This window comes from Bombina bombina, chromosome 1 (assembly GCF_027579735.1).
Source record: "Bombina bombina isolate aBomBom1 chromosome 1, aBomBom1.pri, whole genome shotgun sequence".
Classification (NCBI taxonomy): domain Eukaryota; kingdom Metazoa; phylum Chordata; class Amphibia; order Anura; family Bombinatoridae; genus Bombina; species Bombina bombina.
The window spans coordinates 43,035,763-43,050,047 of record NC_069499.1 but is presented as its reverse complement, the minus strand read 5'-3'; the positions used below and the strand labels follow the sequence as shown (position 1 = coordinate 43,050,047).

The window sequence follows — 14,285 nt, the reverse complement described above, 5'->3', positions numbered from 1 at the left end:
TGTCTTTTGTTCATTAAACAGCTCTGACAATATATTGCTAAATTTAATGAAAGTAGCAGTGTACACTAATTTTCATATAACTGAATGTAATAGACACTACTATAAAGAATAAGATGCACAGATACTGATATAAAAATCCAGTATAAAACTGTTTAAAGACTTACTTAGAAGCTCTCAGTTTAGCTGTGTTGAAAAGGTAGCTGGAAAGCCCACTGCAAGTGGGAAATAAGACACTCCCCCGTCCACCTTTTTTTGCATATGAAAAGACCCTTTACACAAACAAGAGCAAGCTGGAATAGGTATACGTGGGTATTCTCATAAAACTTTGGGGCTTGGTTAGGAGTCTGAAAATCAGAGCAATGTTATTTAAAAATAAGTGAAACTATACATTTAAAAAAAACAAAAACTGTATGGGCTATATAAATAGATCATCTGCAAAACATTTATGAAAAGAAAAAATGAGGGTATAATGTCCCTTCAAGCAAGTCATTTATTGGGATGCAGCTGCCCGGGAGGTTAATGCTGGTCATTTGTTACACAACAGAGATATAGATATATATATATATATATATATATATATATATATATATACACATATATACACACACATATATACACATATATACACATATATATATACATATACACACACACACATACACATATACACACAGAATACTAAATGATTCATTTAATGATTCATATAGTACAGATATATAGCTTAAAGTGAATGTCAATATTTATGCTAAAGTGCCCGGTTTTTAAAAATTTTATTAAAAACAGGGGCACATAAATTCATTAAAATTTACATTTCACTCCTGCTGTGTGAAGAAAAAAAAAAAAAAAAAGAAAAAAAACAACAACAACTTTTAAACTTGACAGCTGCACCAGCTTCCTCCACCCGTTGCAAAGCCTCTTCCTGGGTCTAAAATGAGGAATCCGGCTTCCTCCAATCACGACGTTGAATCAGACACCGATTCCCCGGGGGGGAGCCATGATTCGAGGATTACCTATCCATCATTTCTGACTTCAGAAATGGCTTGTAACGACCGAAGGAAGATTAAAGCGACACTCAAGTCAAAATTAAACTTTCATTATCTAGATAGAGCAGCAATTTTAAACAACTTTCCAATTTACTTCCATTAACAAAATGTGCAGTCTTTTTATAATTAAACTTTTTGAGTCACCAGCTCCTACTGAGCATGTGCAAGAATTCACGGAATAAATGTGTATGCATTTGTGATTGGCTGATGGCTGTCACATGGTACGTGTATGCATTTGTGATTGGCTGATGGCTGTCACATGGTACAGGGGGAGTGGAAACAGGCATAACTTTTAAAATTGACAGAAAAAAAAAATCTACTACTCATTTGAAGTTCAGACTAAGTGCTATTGCATGGTCTTGTTATCTTGCATTTGTTGATTATGCAAATCTACTGTGTTGACTGGTCCTTTAAAAAGGTAAGTTTTTTTCACAACAGGAGTGAAATGTAAATTTTGATTAATTAAATTTTTAAAAACCGGGCGCTTTAGCATCAAAATTTACATTTACTTTAAATCTTTTAGGCCAGGGGTTGACAAATCTGTTTAAAAGTTAGGAGCCAGTAAGAATATTTAGGAGACAGAGGTATTTGTATATAGATATATGGCATCTTAGGAAGAGATATTCTACTCAGGGCTTGCACTCTATTAAGGAGCTAAACTAACACTGCTGTCCTCCCAGGTAGATTTCTCTACTGCCATTGTCCTCACATCCTCCTCAACACCCTTTGTAGCATTCTTTGGCAAGTTTCTGTTATACCTCTGTATAAGAGAGTTACAATTTAAAGTGAATGTAAAGTTGAATGAATGAGTGTCCGGTTTTTAAAAATACTATTAAAAACAGGGGCACTTGGGGGGCGGAGCCTGCAGCTGTTGCGGAAGGACGTGTGCGAGAGGAGCTCTCGACTCTTACTAGGGTTTAATTATATGTTTCTCTGTTAAAACCACAACTACTGTACTGGACATCTCAATCAATGTGCCTGGAGTTGCCCTGGAGGAGTTGACGAGATAAATCTACATAAACGGATCTTCCTATGCTCCTCAGCTAGACCGCATAGGGACAGAACACGTGGCAATCAGGCCTACCTAGTGACTCTGCCTGACTGTGTAGTCGGGGCTGCTGCATTTTTACCCCCCCCCCTGTCCCCACGGATTCCGGGTTATTAGCAACACATAGTTGTTGCTCTCCCTTTTCTAATCAAACAAAAAGCTATCTGCTTCTTGGAACAGAGATACCGCTACCTATATCCTGATAATGGAGGCGCTGAACAGATGGGAGTACACAGTCACCCAGCTACTGTCCAATCACTTTCAAAGCCTAGAGAAAGAGCTCAGTGGACTCCTCAGGCTGCATGGAGCTGTTGGGCCACAGACAGGGGAACATACTTGTGTCCACTCAACCACTCAGATAGTGCCGGTCAGTGCAACGACACCCCACCTTTATAGCCCGATAAGTGAGACGCTCTCTACGGCTGGGGAACCTACACTTTCCATAGCTCCAGACCGGGAGATGCCGGGGTTCTATGAGGAGTCATGTGGCCGGGATCATACTAGACCTAAATCTGCTGGAGGAGCGAACATAAGAGGCGAGTCAGTCACCCAAGCAATTCAAAATAAGCTGCGAGTTCAGGCACAGCGATCCAGAGCCTTGGTACTGCCGTCTGTGTGGCTAGACGTTGCTGCTGGCTTCAGGGACTTTGCAGATCGAGACAGCGATTGCAATGGAGCTGAATCTTTCACCTTCTCGCTCTGCAGTTCCTCTCAGACCGAACTAGAACAGCATATTGGTTTATTTGTCCCTTTTGATCCAGGAGGTTTTCCAGGGCTGCTGCCGACCGAGTTTTTATCTGCAGCTCGCTCATATATTGCAGTAGAAATAATTCAAACGATGGCACTGGGTCCTTGGAGCCGACAACTTTTACACTTAGGACCCGTTTCCCTAGTTAACACTTTCAGCTCCATATGCTGTGGAGTGGGCTGAGAATGACATATTCACCGGGACTTTCTCATATTAGCATATACAATGACACTCTCCCAGCCATTAAGGTATTTACTATCAAAATTCTGAACTGGTATGCTAAGTCCTCAAGAAGTATGCGAGAACTGTTGTATTTAGTCAGTGATATCCCAACAACACGACAAACGTTGTCCACAGTCTAGTTATACTCAGGAAGTTGTTTAGCCTGAGACTATACCAGTGTATGGAAAATTTCTACATACCCCAAACGTTGCCTTTTCATTACTGTTTAGCATATCTAGTTATAGCAGTACTGCATATTATATGTTTTATATGTTTTATAGATCCTAATACCTTTTCACATGCAGCCTGTAAATGTCTCTTCTGGCTCAATTTACATTAATAGAGTCATAGTACATAGGTGCCCATCATATACTCCACAAAAGCTGCACCTTTCTCTGCTATGATAGGTTGTTATTATATATGGTATTTTCACCTAAAGCTTGCCAGTTATTTAGATGTGCACTTAATAGATAGTGAACTCCTTTTATAGGATCATGCTATATCAAGCAAGAATAATATTACAGAACTATATTTTTGCTGCAGCTGCAATTGCAATTGTAAATTCTGTGCTGCTAGAATTATCCACCAGATTCTAGATCATGTTTTGATACGGGTGATACTACCAGTTTATTTTATTCACAGTTTAGCTTAAAATTATGGGCTTCTTGTATATTCTTGAGAGACCAAATGTAGAAAATCTGTAATTTGGTTTGACTGCAATTATCTCCCAATAATACATTTTTTGTTAACTTCAGAAAATACTGGAATGTACTATATGTTACCATTCTTGGTAGGATGGGAATTATATTTATATTACTGTTGTAACGTTTGCCAATTATTGCTAGACACTATAAGTTGGCGTTTTGTCTACTAGTTGCTAAGATGTACTGTCTTGAGATAGTTTTAGGAAATTTTGGGTTTGAGAAAATATCCATACAGTTTGCCCTGAGATCATAATTTCCAGAATAGTTGCTCCATCTTCCCTCCCCTCAAATCTGTTTACTGGTTAAACAATGGAGCGCAGACTCCATCGTACTTCCCCTTGATACCTATTTCATATTTTTACAAATATTGCGGCCATTAAGATCCCCTTTCCTATTTACCTACTATTTACTCTCATTACTTATGACATATAATTTTGTTGTATATATTACTGTTTTTATATCTAATTTCATGTGACACAGGTCGTTATAAGATATTAACTTAATTTCAAGGTCCAAAAGTGACCGTATGTAACATTAGAGCTCCTCTTCCTATTCATTAAAGTACATAGGCCCATGAGTGGTCTGCTGGTCTTGTGGAGGTGCTTTCATTTCCTACAAAAAATAGAAAATGAGGTTCCCATATGCATATTCAGTGTTTTGTACAATAGTACTGTACTGTCTTTATAATTATACGCTGTCATATACATGATAATCCAATTCTTTCTATATGAATGTACAAGCTACACAATTGTTATTGTACCCAATGTATATATGCTACTGAACTTTTGTTTATGGTTTGCTATCTACATAACCTCAATAAAAATCTTTTAAAAAAAAAAAAAAACAGGGGCACTTTCATTCATTAAACTTTACATTGCAGCATTTTGTTTTTTTAAAATACTAACCTTTTCTTTAGCAAACCCAGACCGGCGATCCTCCGCCCGCAGCGCCTCTGTACTTACCTCAGCAATGACGAAACCAGCCTCCTCTAATCATGGCACCCCAGAGCGTCCAGCTCATGAGGCCACGCCGTGATTGGAGAAAGCTGGTTTCATCATTGGGGTGCTAAGTACAGCATGAGAAGCGGGCAGAGGATCGCCAGTCTGGTCTTGCTAAAAAAAAAAAATGGTAAGTATTTTAAAAAAATGCTGCAATGTAAAGTTTAATGAATGTAAGTGCCCCTGTTTTTAATAGTATGTTTAAAAACCGGGCACTCATTCAACTTTACATTCACTTTAAGAGCCTGAAGCTCTACTTCTGTAGTCTGTTACATTTAATGTCTCTGGCCTTATACTTTCAGTATTCCCATTTAAAATCTTAACCAGCAGCTCCTAAATTTCTTTTTCTCTTACCACCTCTCTCAGCCTGGCTCAATGAACCCCATCTGTGGCTAATTGGGAAGGTAAATCCATTGACCTGATATTCACTAATCTCTGTGCCATCTTCTCACTTAACCAATGTTTCATACCCTCTGACTCCCATCTACTAAACTTCTCTCTCACTATTCTCATCAGTCAACAAACCAATGTTCCATACCCTCTGACCACCATCTACTAAACTTCTCTCTCACTATTCTCATCAGTCCACAAACCAATGTACAGTATGTATAAACTATAACCCTCTCTGACACAGCATTTTTGCTAAGGTGTGTATCATTCTCAAGCACGCTACATGGTAGCGCTTACTATTGCTAATTGCATTCCTGTTAATTTGTCCAAGATATTTCAAATACTGTGTAACTGTGTTTTAGACTAGAGTCTAGGAGGCCTATTTATCAAGCCGTCAACCGCACATACGCTGGAATTCTGCAGCGTAATTGTGGAGAGCCTGATTCGCCCTATTTATCAAAGCCTACAGACCGGCAAAAGTTGAAATTTGTGACGTAACATACGATCCGCCAGTCTCACTCAGACACAGATCGATGCTTACGTCATTACAGATGTTCCGAATACAAATTCGCCACTATCTGACAACTTTTGCAAGTTATCAAACTGCTAACAGGTACGCTCGCCACTATTCCGGGCCAGCGTACCTGCTTTTCAATCCGCTAACCTGGAGGCAGCGGATGCCATAGGAATCAATTGGAGTCTGAAAGCAGCAAAAGGTCATGGGCCCGATCCGATATGCAGAGTCGCCCGCAAAAGCCGGCGACGCCGAATTTTGCGCAGGTTTGGTATCCTATATACGGCGTAACCTAGAAGTTACGCTCGTATATTTCTGCCTTCGGCTGTAGTTTTTTGGGCCATAGGCAGGTATACCAAACCCGCGCAGTTTGGTATCCAATATACAGCGTAAGGACTTACGTGGCGAAAATGGAGAAATCTTACTCCATTTTAACCTCGCCACAAAATGCAGCCGTAGTAAGCCTTACGCTGTCTATTGGAGCCCCGTAACTCCCTAAACTACCTGCCAAATAAAACCTAACACCTAACGCATGCGCAATGTCTATCTACCTGTCAACCGCGATCCCCCGCCGCAATCCCTAATAAAGTATTTAACCCCTAAACCACCGCTCCCGGACCCCGCCGCCACCTACATTAAAAGTATAACCCCCTAATGTGATCCCCCTACACCGTCGCCAGCTACATTACATACCCCCTAATGTGAGCCCCTTACACCGCCGCCATCTATATTACCTACCCCCTAATGTGAGCTCCTACCTCGCCGCCAGCTATATTAAAATTATTAACCCCTAATTTAATCCCCCTACACCGCCGCCAGCTATATTAATTACATTAACCCCTAATTTAATCCCCCTATACCGCCGCCAGCTATATTAATTACATTAACCCCTAATTTAATCCCCCTACCCCGCCGCCAGCTATATTAATTACATTAACCCCTAATTTAATCCCCCTACACCGCTGCCACCTATATTAAATAGATTAACCCCTAATCTAATCCCCCTACACCGCTGCCAGCTATATTAACCCTAATTGTATTAGGGTTAATATAGTTAATATATTATATATATATATATATATATATATATATATATTAAGTATAATAACCCTATCTAACTCTAACATCCCTAACTAAATTCTTATTAAAATAAATCTAATTAATATTATTAATTAAAATATTCCTATTTAAATCTAAATACTTACCTATAAAATAAACCCTAAGATAGCTACAATGTAATTAATAATTACATTGTAGCTATTTTAGGGTTTATATTTATTTTACAGGTAACTTGGTATTTATTTTAACTAGGTACAATAGATATTAAATAGTTAATAACTATTTAATAGCTACCTAGTTAAAATAATTACCAATTACCTGTAAAATAAATCCTAACCTAAGTTCCAAATACACCTACACTATCAATAAATTAAATAAACTACAAATATCTAAACTAAAATAAAATTAAATAAACTAAACTAAACTACAAAAAAAAAACACTAAATTACAAAAAATAAAAAAAAGACTACAAGATTTTTAAGCTAATTACACCTATTCTAAGCCCCCTAATAAAATAATAAAGCCCCCCAAAATAAAAAAAATTTCCCTACCCTATTCTAAATTAAAAAAGTTAACAGCTCTATTACCTTACCAGCCCTTAAAAGGGCCTTTTGCGGGGCATGCCCCAAAGAAATCAGCTCTTTTGCCTGTAAAAAAAAACACAATACCCCCCCCCCCAACATTACAACCCACCACCCACATACCCCTACTCTAAACCCACCCAAACCCCCCTTAAATAAACCTAACACTACCCCCCTGAAGATCTCCCTACCTTGTCTTCACCCAGCCAGGCAGAACTCTTCATCCGATCCGGGGATGTCTTCAATCAAGCGGCAGAGAAGAGGTCCTCCATCGGGGCGAAGTTTTCTTCCAAGCGGCATCTTCAATCTTCTTTCTTCGCTCCTCCGACGCGGAACATCCATCCGGCACGACGACTTCCCGACGAATGAGGTTCCTTTAAATGAAGTCATCCAAGATGGCGTCCGTCGAATTCCGATTGGCTGATAGAATCCTATCAGCCAATCGGAATTAAGGTAGAAAAATCTGATTGGCTGATTGAATCAGCCATTCAGATTCAAGTTCAATCCTATTGGCTGATTGGTTAAAAATCTTGTAATCTTTTTTTTTTTTTGTAATTTAGTTTAGTTTATTTAAAGGGACATGAAACCCAATTTTTTTCTTCCGTGATTTAGAAAGAGCATGTCATTTTAAACAACTTTCTATTTTACTTCTATTATCTAATTTTCTTCATTCTGTTGATATCATTTGCTGAAAAGCATATCTAGATATGCTCAGTAGCTGCTGATTGGTTGCTGCACATAAAGGCCTTGTGTGATTGGCTCACACATTTGCATTGCTATTTCTTCAACAAAGGATATCTAATGAATTGAGCAAATTAGATAATAGAAGTAAATTGGAAAGTTGTTTAAAATTGCATGCCCTATCTGAATCATGAAAGTTTAATTTTGACTAGACTGTCCCTTTAATTGTATTTTAGTAATCTGGCAACAGATTAATTAGGAAAAAGCCAATATTTGCACATTCCTTGAATCATGAATGTTTCATTTCTAGTTTCCTTAAAAGGACATTGTACTGCAAAAATGTTCTCCTTAAAGTGAAGGTCAATTTAGATTAATCGGTGCCCGGTTTTTAATAAGCCTATTAAAAACAAGGGCACATTAATTCATCAAAATTGACATTTCACTTGTTTTCTTTAAATACTTACCTTTTAATCTTCACAGCCGCTCCAGCGATTCCCCCGGCCGTCGGAAGCCTCTTCATACGTCAGAAATCCGGCTTCCTCCAATCACGGCTTCCCCCTCGGTGGAATCATGGCCTGAGGCAACGCATGATTGGAGGAAGCTGGTTTGCAACGGGCGGAGGAAACGCTGCAGCGGCTGGCAGGATTAAAAGGTAAGTATTTAAAGAAAACAAGTGAAATGTCAATTTTGATGAATTAAAGTGCCCTTGTTTTTAATAGGTTTCTTAAAAACCAGGCACTGATTCATTGAAACTGACCTTCACTTTAAATAACCTTGCAATGAGAGGTAACCAGAGATCTTTGTATCTGAAATAGCTGGTTTTGTTAATTGAATTCCGCCAGCTTTATTTAGTATTTCAATTCCTAACTTTAGACTCTGTGTACAAAGTACACAACATGACCAGGTCTGCTCTTTCTGCAGGGACAGCCCATTTGAAAGGTCATATTCTTGAGGGAAAAATAAAGCAATAGTTTTAGTGTTAGAAAATACTTTAGCCAAACTGCTTGGGACCAGAAACTATTTGGATTTTTAAATATTTATCTCTCTAAATTAGGACAGTTTGAAGAGGGGATTGAAAATAGTGTAAACAACAATTTCTTATGTCATTTAGGCAATATTTACATTTTATAATAGACCTTATACATGCACCATAAAGGTAGTTTTATATTATGCTTTTGTATACTTAGCACCATCAGAAATATAATTCAGTACTGTAATCAGAAAGGTAATATTTGTTGTTTTAAATAAATAAAGAATATGATTTGCATTTTAGAACAAAAACAACAACAAAAATCAACTCAAAGAAACAGGCAGAGAGAATTGTGATTTACAGGTGGGGGTGGAGTAATTTTTTTATTTTAAAAAATATTAATAAAAACATTTTGATTTCAGAATAAGTTTTGATTTTGGAATTCTGGATTTGGTCATTTGTACCTATATTTAAATAAAAATAATAATAATACATGAATGACCAATTTCCATTACATTTAGTAATCTGCAGCTAAAGGGAAATGAAACACAAACATTTTCTTTCCTGATTCAGACAGAGAATACAATTTTAATTAACATTCCAATTTACTTCTATTATCTAACGTGCCTCATTCTGTAGATATCCTTTGTTGAAGAAATAGCAATGCACATGGGTAAGTCAATCACTAATCAGCAGCTACTGAGCCTATTTAGATTATATATATATATATATATATATATAAATCATATTTAGATGCTTTTCAACAAAGGATGTCAAGAGAATGAAGCAAATTAGATAACAGAAGTAAATTGGAAAGTTGTTTAAAATTGTATGTGATTTCTAAATCATGGGAGAAAAAAAATGTTTTTTGTGTCCCATTAAAGGGGAACATTTCACAGTACGGTATCCCTTTAAATGTTAAAAAGAAGCATTTAATTAATATGCAGTTTAAACATAAAAAAACTCTAATACAAATGGATACAATGTTATTTCATCTCTGCAGTGATCATTAGATTAGCTCTTGCTCCTCATTCTTATCCCCAGGAACAGATCTCAACCTGCCCTTCATTTGTCTCTCCATGAAGCATTCAGCTAGGTTTTTTATGTATATGGTTAGGCCTACACATCTGAGCAGAGGAGATTCCTAGCAAGGCTGCACCTACCTATGGTGGTCAGCGTGGTCCCTGTGAAGAAGATAGAAGCCACAAAGTCCCACTTGGTAGTATATTCAGTCACATTGCGATGGAATGACACCCCAAAGCTTTTAGCCAGCAGAGCCTTGTGCAAAAACTCTTCCAGAGCCACCTCAGACACACAGGGGTTACTGGCCATAAACTCACTCCATAGGGCCTCCAGCTGTGACCTCAGTCTGTCCTCATAGGGTTGTTCCAGGGTGGAGAAGACAACAGCTCCCAGCAGAACATACAGTATATAGGTTAGGCAGAGCAATAAGAAGAATACAGAGTGCTTCTCCACCATCTTACTCTCTGGCCTAGACCTGAGCTCTTGCCCTCACCTGAACCACACCCAACAGAAGCTTCACAGTGCTGAGACGATCTCAGCTGAGCAGGATAATTCCGCACACAACATCTTTTTTCCTACTTCTACAATCTCAGGTAAATAAACGTTTACAAACATTTGGCTTATTTAAAAACCTGGAGTGGAATTCCAAGGATTGTATACATTTGCTGCATGAGTTTCCTGACAATCATATTACATTGTTAGAGGATTAAAGGGGCAGGAAACCCAAACATTTTCTTTCATGATTTGGAAAGAACATACCATTTTAAAAACTTTAAAAATATACTTCTATTATCAACTTTTTTTCATTCTCTTGTTATCCTTTGTTGAAGGAACAACATTGCACTTACTGGCAGCTAGAAGAACACATCTAGTTAACCAATCACAAGAGAAAAAAGTGTGCAGGAACCAATTACCTGCTAGCTCCCACTAGTGTAGGATATGTGTGTATTCTTTTTCAACAAAGGATACCAAGAGAACGAAGCACATTTGAAAATAGAAGTGAATTTAAAATTGTCTTAAAATTACATGTTCTATCCGAATCATGCAAGTTTGATTTTGACTTTCCTATTCCTTTAATTCTCTGGAATATTTAAGTATAACAACACAAACATGTAAGCAGTTTGTTCATGACAGTTTGTAAATGTGCCAATGGCAGTGAAGCACTGAACAAAACATTGTGTGTGTGTGAGTGTCTGTCTGTGTGAGAGAGAGAGAGAGTCAACGTGTATGTGTGAGAGTGTGTGTGAGAGAGTTTGTGTGTATGCGTATGTGTGAGAGAGAGAGAATCTATGTGTATGTGTGAGAGAGTCTGTGTGTATGTGTGAGAGTGTGTGAGAGAGTCTGTGTGTGTGCATGTGTGAGAGTGTGTTTGTATGTGTGAGAGAGAGTCTCTGTGAGAGTGTGAGTCTGTATATGTGTGAGAGTGTGTGTGTGTGAGAGAGTGAGTCTATGTGTATGTGTGAGAGAGTCTGTGTGAGAGTGTGTGTGAGAGAGTCTGTGTGTGTGTGTGTGAGAGAGTGAGTCTGTGTGTATATGTGTGAGAGAGAGAGTCTGTGTGTGTGTGCGAGAGAGAGAGTCTGTGTTTGTATGTGTGAGAGAGAGTGTCTGTATATGTGTGAGAATGTGTGTAAGAGAGTCTGTGTGTGTGTGAGAGAGAGTCTATGTGTATGTGTGAGAGTCTCTGTGTGTGTGTGTGTGAGAGAGAGAGAGAGAGAGAGAGAGTCTATGTGTATGTGTGAAAGCGTGTGTGTATGTGAGAGAGTCTGTGTGTGAGAGCATGTGTGAGAGTGTGTTTGTATGTGTGAGAGAGTCTGTGTATGTGTGAGAGTGTGTGAGAGAGAGAGTCTGTGTGTATGTGTGAGAGTGTGTGTGTGTGAGAGAGTCTATGTGTGAGAGTGTGTGTGTGTGAGAGAGTCTGTGTGTGAGAATATGTGTGTGTGAGAGAGAGTGTGTGTGTATGTGTGAGAGTGTGTGTGTATGCATGGAATATTATGATAAATAACCTTAGTTTATTTTATTTGTTATTGTTATTTGTCTCTGTATTTTTTTTTTTTATTTTTTTTTTAATAATAAGCTGTTGGACTGGCTTTGATCCAATATTGTTATGCCATGTTGTTTAGAAGCACTGAGATCAGCACATAGGGCTAAGAGATTTGTGTTGCAAGTGCAAGATAGAAATTTAAACACATTATATATTCATTTATTCGATAGTCTAAAATAATTTATGCATCAGCTAAATTCTACCTACTAAAGAAGTAGACAAAATCTCACAGGAAATGATAGCCGTGGTGTCAGGGTGCCAGGAATCAGACTGAGAAGAGAAGTGCAAAAATAATCACACCTTTATTAATAGCAAAAAAATAATAAAAAGTCCACAAGTCAAATAACAAGCCAGGAATCAAAACCAGAGCTGGTAGTCAGACGAGCCGAGTCAGGAGCCAAAGCGAATAGTCAGACGAGCAGGAATCAGGAACAAGGAAAACAACAGAGTCAGGAACAAGCCAGGTATCAGGAACCAGGAAGGACGTCAGGCAGCCAGGTAATACACAGGAACTCTCACAAACAGGTTTGAGACAACGCAAAGGCAAAGCATACTGAACAGAGGCCCTTTAAATAATAAGTGATGATATCACAATTCTGAGACTGCATCCTGTCTACAAAGGATGATGCACACCAGTCTGGCCATAAAAGGAAGTGCAGGAATTGAGCAGCATCCCCCACAATGCACCATAGTCAGGAAGAGAGGTGAGTAAAATGGCTGCCAGCAGCACATGGCAAACACAACAGGGAAAAAACCCTGACAGTACCCTCCCCTCAACGACCCCTCCCCCGCGGGAGGACAAAAGGCATATTGGGGAAACGGGCATGGAAGGCACGGAGGAGGGCGGGAGCATGAATATAAGAGGATGGAACCCAAGAACGCTCCTCCGGACCGTAGCCTCTCCAGTGAACCAAATACTGTACACGGCCCCTGGACATACGAGAGTCAATAATGCTGCTGACCTCATACTCCTCATGGTTGTCAACAAAGATAGGACGGGGACGAGGCAACACAGTGGTAAACCGATTACAAACCAATGGTTTCAAGAGGGAGACATGAAAAACATTGGAGATGCGCATAGCAGGAGGAAGGTCAAGAGCGTAGGCCACAGGATTAACCCGTCGAAGTATTCGAAAAGGACCAACATAACTGGGAGCCAATTTATTGGAAGGCACACGAAGGTTCAAGTTACGGGAGGACAGCCAAACTCTCTCACCAACCTGGTAGGAAGGTGCGGGCAGACGCCTACGATCAGCCTGGAACTTTTGGTGCTGCATAGAACGATGAAGGCAATCCTGAATCTGCACCCACGTGGAACGGAGTTGCTGGAGATGCTCCTCCAAAGCTGGAATACCCTGAGACATGAATAAATCGGGCAACAAGGATGGTTGAAACCCATAATTCGCCATAAATGGGGATATCTTGGAGGAAGCATTAATAGCATTATTACGAGCAAACTCCGCCCAAGGTAACAGTTCAGACCAATTATTGTGGTGATCTGAGACATAGCAACGGAGGAACTGTTCCAGAGCTTGATTAGACCGTTCCGCAGCCCCATTGGATTGAGTGTGATATGCAGAGGAGAAGGAAAGCTGGATCCCCATTTGAGCACAAAAGGAACGACAAAATCTGGAGACAAACTGGCTACCCCGGTCCGACACTATCTCCTTGGGTAACCCATGTAAACGGAAGACCTCCCGGGCAAAAATTGAAGCAAGCTCCTGAGCGGTAGGCTGCTTCATCAAGGGAATGCAATGTGACATTTTAGAAAAACGGTCAACCACCATAAGGATAACAGTATTGCCATTGGAAACAGGAAGCTCGACAATGAAGTCCATGGAAAGATGTGTCCAAGGACTCTCACCATTAGCAATAGGTTGAAGAAGACCCACAGGAAGATGTCGAGGAGTCTTATTCTGTGCACAAACTGAGCAGAAGGCAACATAAGCAGCAACATCAGAACAAAGACCTGGCCACCAGAATTGTCGAGTGACAGACCAAATCATTTGGTTCTTGCCTGGGTGACCTGCGGCTTTAGGATAGTGGTAAGTGTGCAAAAGTTTAGTTCAAAGATTCTCAGGAACAAAACACTTACCACTAGGTTTCTCAAGAGGTGCATTGGTTTGTGCAGCCAGGATCTCTTCCCCCAAGGGAGAAGTCAAATTAGTACGTATGGCAGCCAAAATATGGTCAGGAGGTATAACAGGAGTAGGTACAGACTCCTCCTTGGACAGAGGCGAAAATTGTCGAGAGAGGGCATCAG

General features: G+C 39.4%; 1 protein-coding gene across 1 annotated transcript in view; it reads right to left on the bottom strand.

Annotated features, from left to right (window-relative positions):
• LOC128644776 (potassium channel subfamily K member 1-like) overlaps nt 1-10,437 on the bottom strand; it is an 80,957-nt gene extending 70,520 nt beyond the window's left edge. The window contains exon 1 of the mRNA XM_053697322.1: nt 10,122-10,437. Coding sequence (XP_053553297.1) covers nt 10,122-10,437 — 316 coding nt within the window. The remainder of the gene's footprint in view (nt 1-10,121) is intronic.
• Between the last annotated feature and the right edge of the window lie 3,848 nt (nt 10,438-14,285).